This window comes from Solanum verrucosum, unplaced genomic scaffold, assembly GCF_900185275.1.
Source record: "Solanum verrucosum unplaced genomic scaffold, falcon-dt-bn FXZP01000062.1, whole genome shotgun sequence".
NCBI classification, from domain to species: domain Eukaryota; kingdom Viridiplantae; phylum Streptophyta; class Magnoliopsida; order Solanales; family Solanaceae; genus Solanum; species Solanum verrucosum.
The window spans coordinates 7187371-7213554 of NW_026020477.1; the positions used below are offsets into that span (position 1 = coordinate 7187371).

At 31.8% G+C, this 26184-nt stretch overlaps 3 protein-coding genes across 4 annotated transcripts in view; 2 read left to right on the top strand and 1 right to left on the bottom strand.

Annotated features, from left to right (window-relative positions):
- Positions 1 to 26184, top strand: part of LOC125809198 (gamma-glutamylcyclotransferase 2-3) — a 1073903-nt gene that overhangs the window by 676400 nt on the left and 371319 nt on the right. The window lies entirely within an intron of this gene.
- The window catches only part of LOC125809206 (uncharacterized), a 226957-nt gene that overhangs the window by 59847 nt on the left and 140926 nt on the right, over positions 1 to 26184 (top strand). The window lies entirely within an intron of this gene.
- Positions 7417 to 8858, bottom strand: LOC125809172 (E3 ubiquitin-protein ligase RZF1-like). Of its 2 annotated transcripts, none has more exons than XR_007441779.1 (2): positions 7921 to 7997; positions 7417 to 7455 (listed from the first exon to the last, which is right to left on the bottom strand). XR_007441779.1 is itself a non-coding variant. In XM_049488829.1 (2 exons), exons 1-2 carry the CDS (start codon positions 8856 to 8858, stop codon positions 7418 to 7420), a joined length of 999 nt encoding a protein of 332 aa, XP_049344786.1. The 2 variants fall into 2 exon arrangements, 1 of the variants encoding a protein (XP_049344786.1); XM_049488829.1 differs by having other exon boundaries at positions 7418 to 7455; positions 7898 to 8858.

Below are 26184 nucleotides of genomic sequence, written 5' to 3' on the forward strand. Positions count from 1 at the left end.
TGATTAGGTCTCTAATTAAGATTTTTAATATATAATATTAATTTTGAATTATTAAAAGCATAATTGATTTATTAACTATAATAATTAGAAATTAATTAGGAGCTTTTTGAAAATATAAAAATTGGGATTCGAACCCGTGCGTGCGCGCATTAATAAACCTTCGCGTTGGGCAAAGGTAGCACTGGCTAAGAAACTTTAGTGTGTTTAAAGGTGTCCAAAATATCTTATTTAACCATTTAAAGTATAATTTTACTTATATATGCGATGTAACTTTCCGATGAAGGGTGTCCAATTGGACACCCTGAGCATAGTGTACCTCCACCCCTGCTTATGGATAAGGAAAGTTCCATTGAGTATACTTAGGAGAAGAAAATTGAAGTATTTTAGTAAGAAAGTGCATGTAAAATTTAAGTTAGTCCTTTGAATTTGATGAGTTTACCTGAGTTTGAGGCGTCGTGTTGATGAAAGTGACACCACTCGAATAGACTTTAAAAGAGCTAGAGTCATGATGAAGAAAAATAGTGGGATGTAGTACATCCTTTAGAGAGAGGCTAAGGAGGTATCTTTAGAGGGGTAGATAATTGGGTTCAAAGATGCGTGATTTCATTCGTTTCGTTATGGCTATGGTAATAGTGTCACAAATCCGCCAGATTGGTTGAAAACTATTGGAAAAGACTTGAGAAAAGAGTGTACAGACATTAGTTCGAGTGTGATGATAAGTGCTTTGTTTTGTTCTGAGTTTAGTAATGAGTATGATTGAATTTTTAGCAAAGGACATTGTAAGATCGATAGTTAGGTTTTATTAATTGAGTGGTTATAAATTTGTGCCCACTGCGTAGTATAATGATAATCAATGGTAGGAGTTATGTGTAGATCTTTGTGCACCGAACGTAAGATGATTAAATCATAGGAAGAAACCTTAGATGATGAACTAGGACTGAGTATGGTCGAGTTTTTGTTAGGTGATATATGTCAATGTATACTTCCAGGTGATGGTTGTGATTTCATGTTGTGTAAGGTATGTTCGTTATTGCTTCATTATAATACATGTATGTGGGTGAATGTTGCACTATTTATCACACTAGTTGAATATGAGGATAATTGAATAATTGTATGTTATGAATCACCTCTTGTTGTATGATTGTGAGAATATACGTTGTGATTGTGGTTTGTTAAATGGATCGAGTGTTGTGTTCTGACACACGAACATAGATCAGTTGCCACGTTCCGGCATAAACATTGGATCGGGTACCACGTTTTGGTATGCTAACAGTTTGGGTTTGGGTTTCATGAGAGGACCAATGATTTGATATAATTGTGATATTGGAGAATCGTGAAACTGTTCATTGTTCGTAAATGATTATGATGACCTTACATGTTTGTTCTATTATATTGATGTAACCCGCTATGCATCTCGTTGTTGAATGGAACGGGGAGGGCCAAGGGTTCAAGAGTTGTGGAGGTTTGAGAGACAAGGGTTGTCCGTATATTGCAAGGGTGAGAAGTGGAGGTAGACTGTATGTTGTAAATACTTAAGTGAATTTCACCTTGGGAAAGGGGTTTGTGGTTAGTAGTTAGAAGGCTTGATATAATGTACCATGTGGCGAAGGTTGGGTAATGTAAATGAGAAAGTAAGGGTATGTCGTGGGTGGTTAGTCGGGAGGCTTGTAGTTGTGTCTGTGGACTCTTCTATGTGTTAGAATGGTTAGACTATGATCAAGAACCTAATAAGGGTACTAGTGTAACTCTGGGGTATTCAAGAGAGGGTAAAGGTGGAGAAGCGAGTGGTTTATTGCATGTTCGTGCTAGTTGATTTCTTATGTTATGCGGTGGGCGTCGGATTGACCGATAATGCCTACCAGTACGTGTGGTTTTTGTACTGATACTACTCTTGCTATGCCTTTTTGGCATAGTCTGGATGCAAGTTGGTGATGTTTCATTAGGTGAAGAAGAAGAAATTCTTCTACAACTTCTATTTTTCCTTCCGCATGGTGGGAGCTGTGTCTTTTATTATTATGTCCAGTTTGTACTCTTAGTAGCTCTTGTACCTGTTTAGATTAGATCCTTGGGGGTGTTGATTTCTTTGCGAGTCTTAACTCAAATTTGTATAAAGGTTATTATTTACAAAAAATCCATTGGTGTATTTTATTTCTGTTTTATTTAATTTCCGCACATTTTTCAGTATTGTGATATGAGGGTTCTCCTACTTAGGTGTTAAAGTGGGTGCCTGCATGGCCCGATGGGTTGGGTCGTGACAATAGAGTAGTAATTGAACACTTGAAGATACACCAAAATAGAGAAGCAATAAAGAGTAGAGAGAGTAACCCACAAACTATTTCTTAGTTTGTGAGAAAATAGTGTGGAAGTAATATTGTTGTGAGTTGTAAGAAATAAAAGAGTGTTGAGTAGTAGTTTTTTGACACTACAAAGTTTTTCATCAATATTATTGTATTACTTATTTGGGTATCATATTTACCACATTTTAATATTTGGTGTCGTTGTTACTCTCTTCCTATTGCTATTTAGTTTGGACATTATCCTAGGTATGATTATCATTTTCTCCAACAACGTGGTATTAGAGCCATGACAAATAATAGTCCGTTGTCCTTTCAATACCCTCGTCTCACAAGAGAAAATTATGAAAAATGGTGTCTACGAATGAAAGTCATTCTTGGCTCTCAAGATATTTGAGATATTGTAGACAAAAGGTATACAAAACCCGCTAATGAGAAAACTTTGTCCTCAAATGAAAAGGAGGTCTTATTAAAGACAAAAAAGAAAGATCTACAGGCCCTCACTCTTATCCATCAATGTTTGGATGATGGTATGTTTGAGAAGGTGGCTGACGCAACCACCTCAAAAGAAGCTTAAGAGATTTTACAAAATTCTCTAAAAAGAGTTGATAAAGTAAAGAAGATAAAACTTCAAACTCTAAAGGCTGATTTTGAAGTTTTAAAACTGAAAGAATCCAAATCCATTTCAGATTCTATTCAAGATTGATGGTTGTTGTAAATCAACTAAGAAGATATGGGGAGGAAGTAAATAATGTGTGTGCGGTAGAAAAGATCCTTCGTTCTTTAACACCTAAATTTGACTATGTGGTGTGTGTTATTGAAGAGTCTAAATATTTAGACTCTATGATGGTAGAACAATTGGAAGGTTCTTTACTAGCCCACGAAGAAAAAATGAAAAGGAGAAAAGAAGAGTCACTGTAGCAACTTCTTAAATCTCATGCATCCTTCAAAGGATTTGAAGGTGAGAAAAGTTACAAATGACATGGACAATGGTGAGGCCGTGGAGGTCGTGGAACAGGAAGAAGTTATACCAATAAATTCAACAATGAAGATAAGAGTCACCAGTCATTCAGAGGACGTGGTTGTGGTCAACGAGGAGGTAGAAGACGTGGAGCCTATCAAGGTACAAATGAAATGAGGTATGACAAATCTAAAATTGAGTGTTATAACTGTCATAAAATTGGGCATTACTCTTGGGAATGTCGTAGTAATGTTGAAGAGACAGTTAATCTTGTTGACAACAACAAAGACAAAGATGAGTCAACATTGTTATTAGCACCCAAAGAAGAAGATAGAGATGATTGCAGTTCATGATATCTTGACAATGGAGCAAGCAATCATATGTGTGGCCACAAAGATAAATTTGTGGAGATAAAAAAGACGATGAAAGGTAATATGTCTTTTGGAGATACATCAAAAATCCAAATTGAAGAGATATGTACGATTCTAATATCCTGTAAAGATGGTGGCCATAAATTGATTAACAATGTTTATTATGTGCCAAAATTGAAAAGTAATATTTTGAGTTTGGGTCAACTTCTTGAAAAAAGAATATGATATTCATATGAAAAATATGCATCTTTCGCTTAGAGATTCAACAACTTAATTGCTAAAGTTCATATGGCAAATAATAGGTTGTTCCCTTTGAATCTTAAAACCATCGATGCAAAGTGTTTGCAGGCCAATGAGCAAGATGACTCATGGTGTTGGCATATGAGATTTGGGCACTTGAACTTTGAAGCGCTCAAATCAATGGGAGACAAGAACATGGTTGATGGGATACCGTCAATTAACCATCCAAATCAATTGTGTGAAGCTTGTCTTCTTGGAAAACATGCAAGGAGGAGTTTTCCAAAGGAGACTACATCAAGAACAAGTAAGCCACTTCAATTTGTACACATTGATGTGTGTGGTCCAATCGATCCATCTTCTTTTGGTAAAAGAAAATACTTCTTGCTCTTTATTGATGATTCAGTAGAAAGACTTGAGTATACTTCTTGAAGCAAAAATTTGAAGTTTTTTGTTGCCTTTAAAAATTTCAAAGCAATTGTAGAAAAATAAAGTGGCTATGAAATAAAAGCATTAAGGTCCGATAGAGGAGGCAAATTCACTTCAAAAGAATTTAATGACTTTTGTCAATCTCATGAAATTCGTCGCCCTCTAACGGTACCTTACTCGCCCCAACAAAATGGAGTTGCAGAAAAAAAGAATAGAACAATTCTTAATATGGCTAGATGTATGTTGAAAGCTAAACATCTACCAAAAGAATTTTGGGCCGAGGCTGTTTCTTGTGCAGTTTATTTGAGCAACAGGTCTCCAACAAAAAATGTACGAGATCAAACACCTCAAGAAGCATGGAGCGGAATAAAGCCAAGTGTTAAGCACTTGAGAATCTTTGGGAGCATAGCCTATGTTCATGTTCCACATCAAGGGAGAGCTAAACTTGACGATCGTAGTGTCAAGTATGTGTTTGTTGGCTATGACCCAAGTTCAAAAGGCTAGAAATTATACAATCCAAGAAATAACAAGGTGGTGGTGAGTCGTGATGTTGAATTTGATGAAGAAGCATTATGGAACTGGGAGGCTACGGAAGAAAAAAATATATGATTTTCTTCCATACTTCGGAGATGAAGAAAAACATGAGACCAAGACACTTGCACAAGATGCAACCTCGCCTCCTTCACCACCAAATGTTGCATCTCCATCTTCTCAAGAACTCTGTGATGACACATAAGAAATTACTAATTTTGATTTTTTGTGTTGTCTCTTTGATGATAGTAAACCAATGAATTTTGATGAAACTGTTACTGACAAAAGGTGGAGACAATTCATGAAGGAGGAGATCTAGTCAATAGAGAAGAACAACACTTGGGAGTTAACAACTTTTCCCAAGGACCATCGAGCAATTGGAGTAAAATGGGTATACAAGACGAAGAAAAATGCATATGGCGAGGTAGAGAGATACAAGGCAAGACTTGTGGCTAAAGGCTACAAACAAAGGCATGACATCGACTATGAGGAAGTCTATCCGCCTGTTGCCCGCATGGAGACAATCACTCTATTGATCTATTTAGCGGTGTAAATGAAGTGGAAGATCCATCAACTAGATGTCAAATCAGCATTCTTGAATGGATATCTTGAAGAAAAAGTCTATGTTGAGCAACCATTGGGCTTTGTGGTAAAAAATCATGAAGATAAAGTGATGAGGTTGAAGAAAGCCTTATATGGATTGAAGCAAGCTTCACGAGCTTGGAATAGTCGCATTGAGAAATACTTTCAAGACAATGGATTTACTCATTGTCTCTATGAATATGCTATTTACATTAAAGTTCATACTAATGGAGATATTCTACTTGTTTGTTTTTATGTTGATGATCTCATCATTCTAACGGGTAACAACCCAGTTTTATTTGAAGCTTTCAAGAAAGCTATGTCCCTTAAAGTTTGAGATGACGGACATAGGGCTCATGTCATATTACTTGGGCCTAGAAGTGAAGAAAATGGAGGAAGGCATCTTATATCTCAAGAAAGCTATACAAATGAGATTTTGAAGAAGTTTAATATGTTTGAATGCAACCCTGTGAACACCCCAATGGAAAATGGAACAAAATTGTCAAAGTCTGATGATCTAGAGAAAAGGTAGACTTCACTCTGTTCAAAAGTCTCGTAGGAAGTCTAAGGTACTTGACATGTACGAGACCAAATATACTCTTTGCGGTTGGAGTAGTAAGTCGCTTCATGGAAGCTCCTACCTCCACTCACTTGAAGGTCGCTAAAAGAATTCTTCGTTACCTGAAAGGTACAATCAACCTTGGTCTATTTTATTCTTCTTCTGATGATTTTAATCTTATGGGATATTGTGATAGTGATTATGCGGGAGATGTTGATGATAGAAAAAGCACGTCAGGTTTTGTATTTTTCTTGGGTGATTGTGTTATTTCTTGGAGTTCAAAGAAACAATCAATTGTTACTCTCTCGACTTGTGAGGCTGAATACATGGCAGTGACATCATGTACGTGTCATGCTATTTGGTTGAGAAGATTATTGAAGGAACTCAATTTGCCACAAATTGAAGCCACAATGATTTGTGTTGATAACAAATCGGCGCAAGCACTTGCAAAGAATCTAGTTTATCATGATCGGAGCAAGCACATAGACACAAGGTATCACTTTATCCGAGAATACATTGCCAAGAAAGAGGTAGAGTTCAAGTATGTGAAATCTCATGATCAAGTTGCGAATATCTTTACAAAGCCTTTCAAGTTTGAAGATTTTCAGAGATTAAGATCAAGCCTTGGAGTAAAGAAGAAGAATCAAAATTAAGAGAGAGATTTGTGGGAATAAAATCTTGGCAGCAACTAGTTTGACAGCCACATTTGTTGAACTTACTTGCCACAAATGTGAAGTTGGCAAGCCACATTTGTGGAAGTAGGTAGTCAAAGTTTGGTAGAATTTTGGTAGAGTTTGGCTGCCAAATTTTTTGGAAATTGGCTACCACATTTATGTCATTAATGATGTAATCAAAATGTTCAAAAACTCTATAAATAGAGTAGAAATTGAACACTTGAAGATACACTAAAATAGAGAAGCAATAAAGAGTAGAGAGAGTAATCCACAAACTATTTATTCGTTTGTGAGAAAATAGTGTGGAAGTAATATTGTTGTGAGTTGTAAGAAATAAAAGTGTGTTGAGTAGTAGTCTTTTAACACTACAAAGTTTTTCATCAGTATTATTGTATTACTTATTCGGGTATCATATTTACCCCGTTTTAATATCTGGTGTCATTGTTTCTCTCTTCCTATTGCTATTTAGTTTGGACATTATCCTGGGTGTTATTATCATTTTGTCCAACATAATTATGATTAAATTGTTCACGAGTCAGGTGGACCAACTTTTGAAGCTTTATTCATAAAAACTATATTTATAGGTTCAACCAATTATTACAAGAATCAAAGAGATTGCACGACATGATATCTGTTTATCTTTACAGATTCTTTGATCTCTTTTTCTAAATTTCTTTGTTTTTTCTTATAATTTCTTCTTCCCGTCACCTTCAGTTGTACCCATGTTCTTCAAGTAATCTTTTGTAGTTAGTTTGGAGTGCAGGTCAGTCCCAACCCTGCTAAAGAATATTACATGACGACGACACCGATGGTTCATCTGTAGGCACACAATAAGTTTTTTTTCTTTAAATTATGAAAATATAAATATACTAAAAACAAAACAGAAAATGCTGGAAAAGGACAAAAGATGATTCATCTATTTCAATTTGTTTGTTCTATTTTTCTTTTTTTAATTTTTTTCAAAAGAAATACATCTTTTTTTTTTTTGACAATTCTTTAATTTCATGACATATTCAAAATCACAAGATTAAATGAAATTTGATACATTCTTTAAGACCACAACAATAAAAATTACTAGTATTCTTTATTTACTTAAATTTTATATCAAATCAAAATCAGACAATCAAATTGAAACTGAAACGAGGGAGTTTCCATTTTCCTCTTTGTTTTGCATTCTTTAGAGTACTATGAGTTTCCATTTCATTTATCTCAACTTTTCTTTCGTATTATTATTACAATGTATATGAACTAGATCTCACCATGGTTACGCATAGGACGATACCTCGAACGAAATGGCCAAAGAGAAGCTGCCATTTGTCTAAGTCTGAAGCAACGCCGCTGTCTGTTCATCCTTTCTTCTACTTCAAGACAATCATCAGAACTATCCATCTGAGCTTCAGAAGAAACCGGTAACGGATTCCGACAAACCGGACAAGAATTATGTAGCCTTAACCAAGGGACAATACAATCCGAATGATATATATGTTTACATGGTAACTCTCTTGCTTCACCACCTATTTTAAATTTTTCCTTACAAACCGGACATTCTGAATCATCTTTTAAATGTTCTGCCACAATCACCACCTTCGGAATCGAATTAATGATTGGCTCGGGTGCTGGTGCAGCACCCGGCCGATCATTTTGTGTTAACTCTTCTATTAGGTTTTCAAGACCCGGACCTGTGAAATAATCTCTACTATTATTTACTTCGTGTGGACCTAACCGCTCTCTTTCTCTGCGGTCAGGTCCACCGGATGGTCGGATGACAATCCATGAGCGTGGACGTGCTAGGATTCCGCTCTCTGGTGTAAATTCATCTGTGTCGTTGTTTAGAAATGAGTATCTCCTTCTCGGCCTTAACCAGAAGTTTCGAGTCCTCTCATGCCGTCCACGTGTAGGTGGTGGTACGAGAGTTTCAGTTCCGTCTGAACGACGGAAAATAGGGACTACATTGCCTTGAGAGGTGTTGAATAAATTAGGGTCGAGCATGAGAGTTAGAGCTTCGAGAATTCTAGCTTCTGGAGAAGGATCAAATGCAGTGAAGTCTAAGATTTGTCCAGGGTTTGCTTCATCGATTTCGTAGAGGAAGTGACCGAAACAACGAGGACAGATGATCTCCGAGGGGTTTTCCGGTGATACCCTAACGATGAGATGGCATTGATAACACCAGTAACGATGGAAGTTTCTGTTACCATTGTTAGGGTTTTCTGTTGAAGACATGTTTTTGGTTAAAAATTTAATCTAGTTTTAGAAAAATATATTGTAATTGCACAAACAGAAACAGGAAAATGTGTTAGTTTTATATGTAACTATGATTTCAAAAGAAAATAAAAAAAAATTATTCAAGAATGGGATGATTAGAGGAAAAAAGGATGGCTTTTGGTCAGCAGAGAAAGCGATTCTATATTTGTTTGTTAGGTGTTTTTGCTGCTTCTTTATGAAGAAAAGCATCAGGATATGCATATGGTTATATTTGCCGATAAATTTTGTTTTATTAAAAAAATTCCAACGGTTACTTCCACAAGAAGGAAAAATAAATTGAGATCTTGTATAAATTCCAGTTTATTCTATTTTCCTTTCATTTTATCCTTTCGTTGTTTTAATATACATAATAATGAACTAATTTCATGCTAATTAATCCATACAAACATTTTGATATAGTACAAAATACAAAAATATGGAGTAGAATTTATGTACGATAAGCAACACCAAAAATAATAGTATATATATTGCCTTCATAACTTATATATATATATTAGTTATGCAAATTTTTAAATTCTCAATCAAACGTTATACTAATTTTATACAAGAGAGAGGGAAGTGGGAGGAGAGAGATAAGGTAGGAGAGAGAAATTTGTTATAAAACTCTACATATAACTACAAATTGTAATATTTTAAGCGATAGTAATTTATCGTAAATATATATCGCATGTAATTTTCTCATTTGGTTATTCAGCTAGCCGAAAGATTTTGTGTGGGTTGGAATTAATAAGAATGAGGAGAGAGTTGAAGTAGTTGGTTTCAATCAGCCCAATCGATTATGATTATGCATCGGATTACCGTTTTTAGAATAGTTTCTCGGTGTGAGGGATAAGTTGTATTACCTCGTTCAAATCTTCCAAAATTGTTTTTGACCTTCCATTGTGGTGTGTAAGGACTCATTATAACATTATTGCAAAAAATATAATCATACAAAAGTAAATTAAAAAGGGAATTTTAAAAATCTAATAGTGATAAGAGCTAATAAAATGATCTAATTTTCCAAATTACAAAAATTTCTTAAATTTGGTGAAATTTAGATACATCCCAAAACGCCGTATTTCGATTTTGGATAATGTCCCAATACAGTCACCACGTGAATGCAATATATTGTGTTGGGTTGTATATTCTTAAAACATTTCCCAAAAGGAAAAAAGCTAGAAAAAAAAAATCAGTCTTCATAACTAAATAAAACCTTATATTATTAAACATAGATATACTTTTGCTTATTTATCAAACATTACAAAAATTTATCGCATGATATTGCAACATTTTTGTTGCTAAGCAATAGAATATTTCACTACTTAACTAATGTTGCCAATAGAGAGAAGACTAGGAAAAATATGATTCATTTATTCCCATTGCCATCATTTTTTTAGGATATGATGTGAGATCTCTACATCAAATGGCCTCTGAATGCACCGTGATAAGACGAATGGATGATACTTCAAAAGAATTGAAATATGCAGGAGCGTTTTGATTTAAAATTTGATATTTCTTGGACAAGATTTAAGCGGTTTTGGACTGAATTTCAGTCCTAGTTCGTTGAAGTTTAAAGTTACAATAATCTAAGGTTAGCAAATTTATAGTGAAGTTGTATTATAATTGTATGTTGAGTTGAAAACAATTGTTAAATTTTATATGTTGTTGTAGATATATTATATTTGTATGAAAGTTGTATACAATGTTGTTGCAGATTTATTAAGTATGCTGAAAGTACCTGAACTTTATAAACATAACATGAATTTTATACAAAATTTATACAATCATATACACATTTCATACTAATTTTATACCGTTTTCATACACAAAAATTGTGAGTGAAATTCTAAGCTTTGTGAGAGAGATACATATTTCATATCAATTTTTATACCCTTTTTTCATACACGTTATGAGTAAAATTCTAAGCCTTGAGTGAATATAAATTTTAGGGCAAATTACAGAAATCACATACTTTTAAGGCAAAATTACAATTTATCCCTTAAAAGTTTATAATTACAGAAATCTCTTATTTTCGCGCATCAGATTAGTGTATCAGCGCTTATATTTTTGTATCTCGCACATCAGATTAATGTATCAGCGCTTATATTATTGTATCTCGCGCATCAGATTAATGTACCATCTCTTATATTATTGTATCTCGCGCATGTATCAGCACTTATATAGCTCTGATACATTAATCTGATGCGCGAGATACAATAATATAAGCGCTGATACATTAATCTGATGCACTAGATACAATAATATAAGCGCTGATACACTAATTTGATGCGCGAAAATGAGGGATTTTGGAGATTTGTAAAACGTATAGGGGATAGTGGTAATAAGTAAACAAAAAAGTGGGATTTCTATAATTTTTCCTAAATTTTATAGAGCTTTAAAGAGAAATTGGGCCTGTTAGTCAAAATTGAGAATTGGGCCTGAAGTTCAGCTGCGAAGGAACCCAAGTTCAAGGCAGCCCAATTGGTAAATAACACTATTTGTGGAGAAAAATTCGTAAATAACACTATTTGTGTTCAAATTTACAAAAAAATAGTGAGGTTTTGCTTAGTTACAAAATCTACCACCATTTTCATTTCAAAATATAGTTAAATACATTGTATCCGTGTGCATAATAATAATAGTGTAATATATAGTATTTAGCGCGCATAAGAAATTGTAGTGGAATATATATTGTATCTGCATCTATAATAATAGTGAAATACATATAAGTTTATTTGTGCATAATGCATATACCATCTCTCTACCTACAATATCTTTTCTAATTCCACTGCTTTCCTCAAGTTTCAGTTGCAATTTTCCCTTCACTTACTCAATTTTATTTCCTCTTTTTTCCCTGTTGGAGGAGAAGTGAATTGCAGATCGCCCCATATTGTTATTTTTATTTTTGTATACGCCCTGACATTTAAAATAAAATAAAATTAGTGAGTTTAAAAAGAAATGATATCATTTTATATTTGGTAATAGTAATTTAAATTTAAACTTTTTATGTTATCCTTAATTAAATGATTTATAGTCACACAAATATTTATAATTTATTTTACTTCATAAAATTTCACTTTTTACTGAATCAAACACTTTCACATTAATTGACGGAGTTAGTAATTATGAATCAAAATATTCAAATTGTTACATAAAAATTACGTTGGATTGAGATGACAATATAAATAAAAGTTTACCTTCGTCAATCGGCATCATTTGGTCCAAGCTTGTAACCAAATTTATGAGCCCATATATTTATATCTTACCCTATTAGTCCATTTTGTATAAATTTTAGAAATAGTAAACATAATAGACATAATAAGGCTTTATAGTTATAGTTTCGATAATTGCGCTCCATAGCTATAGTTCGGCATGCTATGGAGGTTGCGGTTTTTATATCTGCCTGTTTGTATATTTCGCTTGCGAATATACAAATAGGGTAAGTATATACAAATTTTATATTTATACATTTAGGAATTTTTCAGAACTCCGTTTGTATATTTAGCTTGCCAATATACAAACATGGTAATTTATTATGAATTTTTATAAATCCTTTACAAATAACTAGGATAAGCATATACAAAATTCTGGATTTTGTACAATAAGGAATCGAATTATACAAATTCTGGATTTATACAAATCAGACGAATTATACAAATCAAGCGAATAGCAAAAATTGGGAAAATCGTAGCCGCGAATTATAGTTTTCTTAAATTGTAGCTATATTACCTAATATATGCTAAATATTTACTTTTTTTTTTCATAATTTTCCCTTGAAAATACTTCGAGGAAAAATGATTATTTCTTAATTTGTGATTGTGATTTTTTTAAAAATATTTTGAAGCTTAAAATTTGATTGAAAGTGATATTCATGTTTATCATTAAAGATGTATGTATACATTATTGGGTGGATTAACGTAAAAAATAAAAACTTCATTCTTGGAGTTTCCAAGAGCTTGAAAACTCACAAATAGATTTTGTGATTTGCTTAAATTTTCCACAAATTGGTGATTGAGATTGATTTGTGGTTAAATAATTTTAAAGCTATTCGATGAAGATTAGAGCTATTTGGTAAAAAAAATTAATCCATTTGAGATGGAGTTTCGGAGAAGACGAAATCCTATTTTATACAAGTTTATATAATATTATATAATACTTAATAGTGTCAAAGTGTATATAAACACATTTTATACACTACTATATACTAGTATTATATATGATTGATGCATCGTTTATAGTTCATGTATAATATTGTATACCAAGTGTAGAAACATTGTTGCGATTTTTTTTGGATATGCACGTGAAAAATGAAAATATGACTATATAAGTGCAATGAGTTATTTTGAAAAAAATCATAAAAAAAATAATAATTATAAATACACAACTTAAGATATCATAATCTCTAAAATTTTCTACCATTAAAAAAAATACAAAAATTTCCTCTCGGATACATCTCATGTATCATTTGAAATGTATCAGACAACCAAGGAATGTATCCGAGAGCAATCCAAATTTTTTGTAATTGGGGAAACTTTTGGGATATGATGTAATTAGTCCCCCAAATGTATGGGATTTATGTAAGTTTTCCAATGAAAAATTACATAAATACACAACTTAAGATATCATAATCTCTAAATTTCCTACAATTTAAAAAAATTACAAAAATCCTTTCTCAGATATATTCATGTCCCCTCTCAGATACATCTCTATCCCCTCTCAGATACACCCATATCCCCTCTCATCCCTATCCCCTTCGGATACACACGCATCTCTTCTCACATACATCCCCATCCCCCTTGGATGCATCCGTCTCATTAAGTAATGTATCATATGTAATGTATCGGACAACCAAGAAATATATCCGAAAGCAATAAAAAATCCGAGATTTTTGTAATTAGGAAAACTTTCAGAATAGAATGTATTTGCCTAGAATTTCTAATCCTTCATTAACTAAAGTAAAACTTTTTTAGTAATACAATTATATGTGTAGCACAGTGAAATAAGGATAGAACTATGATTAATAATTTGAAGCTTTTAAGAAATATATTCTACACTGACAAATGAGGCTTTGAAATTCACTATACTACATATTGCATATCTTTTATATATATAGCTTAGAAGAAAAGAGAAGTCATAACAATGACTATTTTCCATTTTGAAACCCTAGATATGAATAATGAGGTTATTTGATCCACATTTCAAAGGTAAAGAGGGTGTAATTAATATTCAAACTCAAAATGTTAATTTAGAGGATTAAGTAGAATTTAATCAATTATATTTTATTTGACACATAGCCATCATTGTGGAGAGAACAAGAAGAGTTGAATGTAATATAATGTCATCGATACATACAAAGTTACAGATCGCAGTCACGGAAACCTCAAAGCGTATATACTCTATTAACACGTTATTTTTTTTATTTTTTATGTTTGTAAGCAAGCAAGCAAAGAATATTATTCCAAAAAACATTTTATATAAAGCAATCACTACAGATATGGGGATAGAGGATGAGAGCGGGGGTGGCGTGAAATAGGAGCTATAGAGGTGGGGCTGAAGGTGAGGTGTGTTAGAGGGCGAGAAAAAAACAATTAATGTGGAATGTCACGTATATAACTTGTTTTTCCTACTTTTCGTTAGGAAAGTCATTTTCCTTATTTTTTAAGAAACTTAGAATTTTTAAAATTTTTTTGACCAACCTAACATTGAAAATTTAAAATTAAAATATATTTTGAAAAATATTTTCTCTCGCTCCCCGCCAAACATACCCTTGTAGCAAGTTTTCGTTTGCCAGTGTTTAGTTCATATAAAAGCTTCAAATTGTATAAACAATATAATTAAAAACCTTTGGACTTTCTTTGGATCATTTTAAAATGACAAAGATAAATTAGATATATTTGTAGCTACCAAGTAATTAAAGAAACAGGCACAGAGATATACTTGTCTTAATCAATTTGGATTTAGCAACGACTTTTGGTTTAGTATGTTTTATTTTTATGGTGAAGTAGGTAAAAGGTTGTCTCTTATTTGGACCATTTACGTTTGACAATCAGTAATCAAAACCAATTAAGGTCAAATTGAGTTATTTCACTTGATTCAGAGGGTGGAAGATGTTATGAATCTGAAATATTCAAACGTATCCAACTACTTTCAATTCAAGAATGATGTCTCTTTCCGTTTTTTATAATTCTTTAATTTTAATTTTTTATGTGACATGTTTAAAATTATAAGATTAAAAGATCTTTGGTATTACTGCTAAAAACTGCTTATTTCTGGAAAAACTTTTTTTTTGTATATAACTTTTGCAAAAGTTCTTTTGAAAATAAAAAATAAAAAATTGTGTTTGACTAATTCATTTGAAAGTTTTTTGATAAGCAAATTGTGTTTGAATTGTCTTTTTTTTAAAAAGTGTTTTTGAGAGTCAAATTACTAAAAAGGGCAAGTATCAGTGTACTTTTAATATTTGAATTATTTTATATAGAGAGAAGCTATTTTAAATATCTAATACAAAAATTTAAATTTAAATTGACATGTACATGTTCAAAGTTTTAGTCAATATTATACATAAATAAATAAATAAAATATTAGCTTGATGATTTAATAATTAAAAATATCAAGCAAAATAAATTTAAAAATCATTCCACATATTAAATCACTACATATGAAAAATTCACCACAAAAATAAATAAAGTCCTTCATATTTTTTAATCCTACAAAACATTGTTGTCACTTTTATTTCTAATTTTGTAAAAAAAAAAAATATAAGATATAAAATAATGATATATAAACATAAAATAATTTTTTTTATTACTTATAAAAAATGAATGAAACTTAACCAAATTTATGGGATATCGTAATTAATTAATAAGGGATATATTGATAAATATGTATATATGGAAGAGATATTTTAGTTTTCAATTTTTTTTTATGTTTTTTGTTTTTTTAAGAAGCGGAAATTTTTTGTAATGACCTGAATGGTCATTTTTGGATTTTTCATGAAATTTACCGTTTTGCCCTCCCGATATCGAGTCCGAGTCTTTTATGATTGAGTTTGAAAAGCTGGTTTTGATCTTGGAATTAGAAGTTGAGAATTTTGTAAGTTATGAGTTTGAAAGACTAATATTGTTAAGAAAGTGATTTTTGGAGTCTTTTGGATTTTCGAGTGTTGGAATGGAATTCTGTCGATTTCATCAGTCCCGGAATGTGGAATCTGAGGTGTGAGAGTTGTTGGTTTGAGATTCCGAGTCTTTTTGAGGATTTGAGGTCCTAAGTTGTGAAATTGTGGAAATTTAGCCTTTGGGTTGACTTTGGTCAACCTTCAGAGTTTGGATGCTAGGATCGAAATTTCGAGAGTTCCATTGGGTTCGGGGGATGATTTTAGGTCTAGAGGAGGTCTTGGTTGATTTTTGAGAGGTCTCGAGCTTGTTTTAGCCTTTTTAGGCGTGAGTTAGTTTCTTGTGGTTTTCACGGATGTCGGGTCAAGGAGACCTCAAATTCCTGTTTTGACGGTTTCATTGAGGCTAGTACATCGAGTATATTTGATTTGCATATGTGGTTTGTGTTTATGGGGTTCAGAAAGAATCCCGAGGGTCCTTTCGATGTTTTGAGAGTTGGCTGAGTTACTGGTGCTGCATGCTTCGCTTTTGCGAAGGTCCAACCGCTTAAGTGACCTTCGCTTAAGCGTAGGAGGCTTCACTTTTGCGAGAACCACATTTTTAGTGGGGTTCGCAGTCGCTTTTGTGATACCTAGAAAGGTTTTCGGCCTGCAAATTTTGGGGTTTATGCCCCATTTTTCATTTTGAGCATGGAGAACCCTTGGTGACAATTGTTGAAAGGATTTCTTATGCTAAATCAATTGGGTAAGCTTTCATTATCCTAAATCTTAATTTTCCTTTGATTATTTATGGACTTTATTTTTATTGATAAATGACGAGGTTTTTCAAGAACTCAAGTTCTTAGCTAAAATAGAGATTTCGAATTGTTTTTGAGTCCTTTATCAAAATGATTTTTCTGAATGAGTACCTAAAGCCTTGAGTAATGTTTTCAAATATGAAATTTTGAATTCAAACCTTATTTTTGGAATTGAGTTTTGTGTTGATTGACCCACTTTTCAAGAGAATTGTTATGGGTATTGTTGTTTTCGAAAAGTGATTGTGATTACTTGCTTGTGTATAGATTGTGTGGCTTTGGAAGTCATTTGGAAGGGGAGGAATCAACTCTTGAAGTGATTAATGATTGATTTAAGGCAAGTGATCTCCTAAACCTTGTATTCTAGTAGAATTCTTGTACTTCATTCGTTATTTGTGTGTTGGGAGTAATGAAGATGAGGTGAAGGGTTTAATTGTCCACTTGATATATTTAAATAAATAAAAAATATTTTGTGATGAACATGATGATGTGAATTGTCTTGTAGTGAACCTTATTGATTGATTGATGAAATGCTTGAAAGCACGGATGTGGACTTGAATTGTGTGAATTGTTGCTTCTTCTATGTGGTGTGATATTGCTTGCGTGCATTGATTGTTGAACATCGTGATGAGACATGGGATGATTTATGATGTCGAGGTCTTTGTCGGCGAGTGATATAAAGCCGATGAAAAATGGTTCCAGGTAGTAATATTGTGTCGATGAGAAATGATTTCAGCTAGTGATTTGATATAAAGCCGATGGAAAATGGTTTCAGATAGTTATATTGGGTTGATGGAAAATGGTTCCGACGAGAGATTGATTATTGTGACTTGTGACTTGATGCATTTGATGCTTATGCGTGACTTGCTTGTTACTTGTCATTGATATACTTGTTGCATGTGACTAAACTATGTGACTTTGAGATGACTTATTTAGTTCGTTGATTGCGACTATTGAACTATGGATATTGATACTTGTGAGCCGTGTATTGTATAATTTCTAGGTTGGAATGATTTCTATGCAGGAGGTTCAGTTGGAGTGTAAGGGGTACTTGATTTCTAGATAGATGTCTTGTTTATTAGGCTGCTTGCTGGGTACCGTATTGTTGGTACTCACTTCTTGCTTCTACACTTGTGTAGGTATCGAGCCCGATATAGCGTAATCGCTCTTCTTCTTTTTTTCTAAGGCTCGTGAAGGACTTCAAAGGTAGTTGTTTGTCATCCCGGCGGATCCTCTTTTCCTTCTCTTTAAGTTTTGTTCTATTTGAGAAACAAAGAGTGAGACATGTACTTATTTCTTAAATTCCGCACGTTATGTATTTAATGGTTTGTACATGTGAAAACCAAATTGAGGGTTATAATGAAAGAATAATTTTTTCTCTTTATCTTGTTCTTGATTTATTTTAATACATTTTACATATCTTTAATTTAATACCATAAGATCAAAAGTATTTTTTACTTTCTTAAATTTTGAATCAAATGATAATCAAACAAATAAACTGAAACAAAAGAAATAGTATTACTCCCTCTATCCAACAATAATTTTCCACTATTAACTTGGCAAATACCTTAAGAAACAATTAATAATAGGAGTAGTATTACTATATTACCCTTTAAATATATTAAATTTAAAGTTTTGAAAAATGTATTAGATATTAAATACGTAGTATTTAATACCAAAGGTAAAAATAGAGATAAAAGAGTAAATTATCTCTTAATTTTCCAAACTGGACAAGTATTGTTGAACAACTATTTTTAGTATTGTGGACAAGTAAATATAAACAATGTACTCCCTCTCCTTAGTAAAAGTAGATGTTCCTTAATACTTCTTCTGTTCCTATTTATATGTCGTCCTACTATAAATATATGGTCCGTAATAGTACTTGTCATTTCACAAAACTAATACATAAATTACACTATTCTTCTATTTTATCCTTGCGAGTTATTAACCTTGAAAGTATGAATTTGATCAACATAGAAAAACTAAGGGGTCGTTTGGTTTGAATTCAAGTTATGATGAGATTAATTATGATTGGATTAGTTATGATGTGATATGTTATGATAAGATTATTTTTTATTGAGTATTTGGTTGTTGTATTCAAATTAACAAATTTTAAGATCAATTTATTTGTTTACAAAAATGTCTTTCATGAATGTAAAATGTGATGTATAAAAAGGGTTGAAAGAGACATTTTTGTCATTTACTTATTTTATCCCGGGATTACTATACTATCCAAAGGGAGGGATAACTTACCCCGGTACTAATTATTAATCCAGGGATAAGTTATCCCGGACTTATCAACCAAACACAAATTAAGTGATATTATAATTTAATTCTAGGACTATTTGATATTATTCTTCACACCAAACGACCCCTAAATGATTAATTTCATGTTCATTAGTCAATTTAATTAATGAAAATAAATTATTTATGTTCATTTATAAAAAGATTGACTTTAAGAGATTACTAAATAAGTGTACCATGAAAATCTAAAATCGTAACATATAAATAGAAATTGAACGAGTATTAGATAAAACAATTCACAAGTTTAAGTGAAATAGGACAAACCCCGCTCTTAGGATTTGAATTTCACATTTAAATGTATTGCAACATTTTAGACAGATGTTTTACATGTCACCTTTATTACCCCTTTTCTTCATAAATCTTGTCGTCTTTAATCTCAACTTTTTAAATGTGTTTGATACAACGTTTGTTTATCTTCATCAATTTTAATTGTACTAGTTATTTTCAGTTAATAGAAATATCGAGTAATTCCGTTATTTGGTAGTTGGTACTAACATTCTTTTGTCTCAAATTTTATATGTTTTTATTTAGATATTTTTTTAAATTATTATTTTGAATTCATGGCAAACTTAGAGCACGCTTGAATTGGTTTAAAAGTTGATTAAATCTACTTTTAAGTTATTTTTAGCTTTTGGAAGTGTTTGACAAGGTTAAAGACAACTTAAAATAAGTTTTAAATGACTTTTAAAAAGTTAAAAATCAAAAGTAGATCTCTCTCTAATTTTTATTTTTTGACTTAAAAATCATTTAAATTTAATTTTTTAATTTTTAATTTAAAAACTAATAATGTTTTAAGTCAATCTAAACGTACCCGAAATACTTTATTGAAAAATGAGAAGAGAATAGAAAAATGTTTAGCCGCTGAATATACTTATGTGTCATTTTCAATTTACTTTAAGAAAAGGACTACTCCAATATTCATCTTTTCAGTTAAGTCAACTGGGCCGGTGAAAGGTAGGTAGCATTCATTTTACAAACCAGGTTATGTGAGTACAAATATAATAGGGTTTTATTGTTTAAATTTATTTAATTTATTTTAATTTGATATAGAATTTAAATAAATAAAGAAAATTTTTGAATCATGTGATCTTAAATTAAATATATATCAAATGTATCAAACTGACTTTTAATCTTATAATCTTAAACATGTATGTCATGTCAAGAGTTAGAATTTGAGAATTGCTAAAAAGAAACAAGATATATATTTTTTTGAAACAGACTACTCCCCCGTTGCTTTTTAATTGTCACAGTTTTCTTTTTAAGAATCAAACAATATGAACTTTGACTAATTTATTGTATTTATTTGTATATAGTACTTTTCGTATAATTTTGAATATTAATTTTTTATTTTTAAAAAAATCAATTTAGTATAATTTAATTTAGCTTTAAAAATTAGTCAAATTAATTCATAAAAAGTGTGGTATAACAACTAAAAGAAAATGGAAAAACTAAAAATAAAAAGTAGAATAATAATAAATAAATTAAAGAAAAGGAGTATTTTATTATGCCCGAAAAAACTATCTTTATCAAGTCCAGCCATGTTATGCAAATATGCATATTATACGTAAGGAAAAGCCGAAAACGTGTAAAAAATATGATGAATTATTCAAAAATAAGTAAAAATTAATCCCCACCCCACCTCTTATGGTTTCAAAAATGTACTTGTAATTATAATTTTGGCACATCAGTATCTTTCAACTACGTAAATAGATAAAAAATCTTCTTCTTTTAAATGGTTGTTTCAAAATAAGGAAAATAGAATAATTTTTATCGTGAACAATTTGTAATGAAACCATAATTTTATCAGCTGATTTTGTATCCCTATAATACATAATGCAAATAAATATTTACTCGGTACATATTATTAGGAGAAATGCATCTTAGTAAATTATGCAAAAATTTAATAAAGGTGAGGTTTTTATTTCATCCTATAAGAAAATGACACATAATAAATATTTAAATAAAACAAAATAAAGAGACATTCGTTAGTCACAAGAGTATAAGTGAGCTAAAAAGGTGAATGGAAATGTATGCTTAGATCAAAACGATAAGTAGAAAAGTATTTTTAGATCAAAAGATAGATAGAGAATATTTTTAGACCTTAAACTATAGTTCAGGGATATTTTTAGCCTTTTTCTAACGGAAAAGAGCCAAAAATACCCGAACGATAGAAAAATATCTAAAAATCCCTTCATCCATCTTTTGATCTAAATATATTCTTCTATTCATATCTTTAATTCCTTGCATTTCTAGCCTGGAAAATTGGAAATTAAAGAATGCTGACAATTCGCTGAAGAAAAACGGAGAACAATTCTCGTTATTCATTAATGATAATTTTTTATTTTTTCTTTTAGATTTTATTAGTTGAAGAAGTCATTTGAAATTAACATTTTAATAATTTTGAAAATTCAAAAAGAATGGTACAAAATTGGAGATCATATCAAACATATCCCTCTATGATTCTATCGAATTAATTATGATTCGTTATCCAATATTTTGTGATCACAACCCAAACAAATATTGTACAATTTGCTAACTCAGATTCTTGAACATGAGAAATTTTATTTATAAAAAACAGTCAATAAATTATTTATTTCTTTAGAAGAAATAAAAGTTAAATAACGACAAGATAAAATAAAATGAGTCAGTTGAAGTGTTCTGGAAAAAACAAAATCACTTTACTTTTACTGTATTGACAGTGAAGCTAAATGGGGGTTCGTGGATTTGGGACGAATTCAGTAGATTTTTCATAGATTCTGTATTTGTATTAGAAAATTAATTAAATATATATGTATATTAATTTGTGAACCCCTAACAAAACTGATTGACGATTTTAAAGAAAATTTAAAACCCCAAACTCTTTATCCTGGCTCCGTTTCTGATCGACTATTCATATGAATCATATCCATCATCGTCGTAGAGAATGTGGCAGTAATTTTTATAGATATAATTAGAAATATTATTATATCGTTAAAATTTGACTCTGAAAACCCCTGTTTTTCTAATTGGCTATTTTTTTTAAAAAGAAAATCTTGTTATATTAGGTTATTAAGTGAAGATAGTTATATTACTATTTGTAATTAGAAGTAATTCATTTTTATCATGCATTTTCTAAAGTATATTGTCAAGATTTTTTCGCTTTTATTTTTTCTCCGATTTGCTTTGATATATTTCTCCTTGATTCAAGGTCTATTAGAAACAATTTTTCTACTTCACAAAGTATGAATAACGTCTCTGTACACTAGATATGTTCTTGTAGACTCATTAATCGAATACGTGGCAAGTGTAGAAAGAATTCATAGTCAACCCCAAATTAGCCGGTGCCATCTTGGCCAAAGACTGCAGAATTCTCATGTGGCTAAGAACTTGGTCCCAAGTTGGGTTACCTATATTGAAAATACCTCGGGACGTCCTTCAAACTTCGAAATATTCAGAATTTCATCTTATCACGTCTAATAATCATGATCTTATCCTAAAAACGTGTGGAAGAGGGGTGCACAAAGTTTTGTAAGTTTAGATTGTCCTATAAATATCTCCTCTTTCCACCATTTTTAAATTATCTATATATACACGTTTATACGTAATTACATATAGAAATACTAATATTGTAGCAGGATCATTAATTGTAGCACGATTATCCATCTGCTCACTTTGATGAATAAGAATTATATGTCTTTAATCTTTATTGTTTCATTCAAATTATTTGGTGTGGTATCAACCGGATCTGGCTCAATCATCTTGCTTGTGGCCTTAATCTCATAAATTTAATTGGTTGACCTAATGGACAAATTTTAGGTTAAACAATTACTGGGGTAAAATTTTCAATTTAAAAAATAAAAGGAGGAGAAAGAAAAAGTGGTAAAAATTTATCTACAATTTATGTGCACATCAAATAAATAAATGTAAGGTAAGGGAGTACATATATTGATCACCTTAATTATCATAGTATATTCATTTAAATTGTACTTATAAGGTTAATTAGCTTAGTTTGATGTAAATATCAGTGCAAGAAAGTATTTATAGAAGGAAAAAATAGTCCTTTTCATCGATACACATTTGATAAAATACATACATGTATTCTTTTATTATTTTAAATAAGCATTGAGAGTAGCAGAAAGAGAAATGAAAGAGGAGATTACAAGATGAGAATCGAACCCTCACTAATATTCCCTGAAATACATATTCATACTTGCACTAGTAAATTCACATCTATCGAATACAAAATTCTTCAAATGTCAGGAAAAAATAGAAATGAATTGACTTATATTAACTGTTGAAAAGAAAATGTTAACACGTATGAATTGATACCATAAAAAATTATATTATATATCAATGTAATATAACATGACATGTTATAATCTGCCTTGTATAATTTCATACAACTAACAATAATATAATTATACTTTAGGACATCTGATAATATAAAAACTGTTTTATATTAGTATTAGGGTGCAAAAAATCAAACTCAAATAGAAAAAAAAGGGAAAAAGTAGATATACTTGTAGATGACCTAGTAAAAGAAAATGACACAGGGATGCTTGTCTTAATTAGTCTGAATTTGTAGAAATTTTGGTCAAATTATGCAATCTATATTGGCCATTTGGACTAGTATGACAATCACATAATTAAAGCAAAGGTCAAATAGGCTTATGTAAAATGTACAACATTAAATTGAGTGGTTTTGGTTTATGTCGTAAGTGGTGATGCAAAAGCTATTGAACAATCAAACTTATGCAATAAATAAAGTTGGAAATTATTGAGAGTCAAACAATATATAATATGGGTGGCAAAGGGAGTCGGTAGGAGCTAGAGACGTTGTCAAGCCCCTTTGGCATGTAATACTCCTTCCGTTTCATTTTATGTGACATTTTTTAGATTTCGAAATTCAAATAATTCTATCTTTGACCGTAAATTTTTTATAGATCTTTTAAACATTTTTAATTATTAATTATTGTGACTGATAGTACATTTTACGTATGTTGAAATTCTACCCTCCTGAATTTTATAAAGGAACACGTACTCACTATTTGTTCCTCTTTATTTGAAGCTTAACAATAAACAATTTCGTATAACACCTTGCTCAACACTTTGTATTATTTATAACACCTTCAAATAACACAATGATTACAAAGATATGCAACCTAAGGAATTATAAACTCTAATTCCTAACTACCCAAAACAAAAACCTCCAGATTTAAGTCTTCTATCGTTATTCAAGTTATTCAAACTTGTCAAACGAAACCTACTCACAAAACACTTGATTGTATTCAAAAACTCTTGACTACAATCGTACAATATTTCTTTCAACTCGCAGCACTCCCCAAAAATAAAAAATCAAAACTCTCACAAAAACTCTTGATCGTGTTTTGATATTTCTCTCAATGTAAGTGCGCAATTTTTCTGATGAAAATAACCCCCTATTTATAGATCAGAAAACTCAAAGTCTTGTTCAACTCAACTTCGTCTTCACCGCCTCAAAGCATTGTTTGACACGAACTCAACTAGAAATCCTACTCGTGCTCTGCTTCCTTTTTACACAAAACCTAGAAGCTCACGTGTAGAATTTCTGCTTTATGTAGGACTCCTCCTAATAAACTATAAGCCGCTTTTATTTCCAAAACCTTTTCCCAGTTAGAATTGGATTAGCTGGAACATGTTGATACGACCTGTTCTATGCAACTTGACTCTTTGACATTCTTCAAAACAACTAGATCTTGTGTTTCTTACAAATTCCCCTTTTTTGAATGATGGCAAACTATTCAAGCTTCTGTGTTTGAATCTATATTGCATTGAACAGAATAACATGGACGCGCATGTGTACGCAGTGTATATGCAAGTAGTTTTTCCCCCTTTTGACATCAGACAAAAATAGGCAAAGCAGTAATAACCAAATAAACCATAACACAAAAAGAACCACAAAACTTTAGTCATTAGTTACACAAAAGAAGAAAGCAACAAAAAATCATCATCCACAACACTTAGTAAAGCACATTACAACTTCAAAAGGACTTCAAAAACACATGACACATCACAGATAGGTATGTCTACACAGAGGGTGGCACACAAGAAGAGGGGGATGGAGAACCCTTAGCAAACAGATCAACAATATTCTTTAAATGAGGTGAGTTTGACGATCGCTTTGTCTCCAGTGCTGCTTGAGTTTTAGCCAATTCGTCCTTGAGTCTAGAGTTTTCTTCAACCAACCCAGCATGCTCAAGCCCATAGCTAATGTGCAGTTGATCCATGGCAGCTGAGTGTGCAATCCTAAGAGCAACAATTTCTTCATCCTTCGTAGTCAACAATGCCTTCAAGCATTGCACAAGATCATTAGCACCCCTAGACGTAGCAGGTATGACAACATGGTCTACTTTCCCCAACACATCCTTAGTAGTTTGTTCTTGCCATTCTTTAACAAGGACACGAAAATACTTAAACCCTTCTCCTAACTAGAATCCATATCCAAGTCCATGATCTTTATCATCATGCACATAAATCCTGTAAATGTGACTCATAACTAATTTAGGCAAATTGATTTGAACTTTGGAAATCAATAATTCCATAAGAGTAAGGTCCAAATAATTCGCTTTAGTACGCTTCTGTGATCTAGGAAGAAGGATCTTATGCACTACATCAAAAAAAAAGTTTGTGTAAAGGAAGCATGACTCATTTATCTACCCTAGTGTACCCCTCAAACATAGGATCATGTGCAAATCGACGCAATATCTCAAGAGTTGATGGCAATCCTTCCAAAGGAAGCCAAGCTCGCTTGACGTAGTGACCCCATCCTACATTTGGCACACCCAGTATTTGGGACAAAACTTCAGCATCTAAAGTAAAAGAGACTACCCCTACTTTGCTAGAAATCAAAGAAGCAGACCCAATAACATTTGTGTAAAACTCCATCGTCTCTTTCCTACCCATCTTACGTTGTCCATTTCCCTGAAGAAACAGAGTAGCCCAACCTTGTGCCTGCAACAGTAAAAGTAATTCACCCATTTCATGTCCCCCAATGGCTATAACAACCCTACCCCTAATCACTTTTCTTTTCTTAAATGCTAGAATCCTAGCCTTACGAGTTTTAGTACTCACAACCATA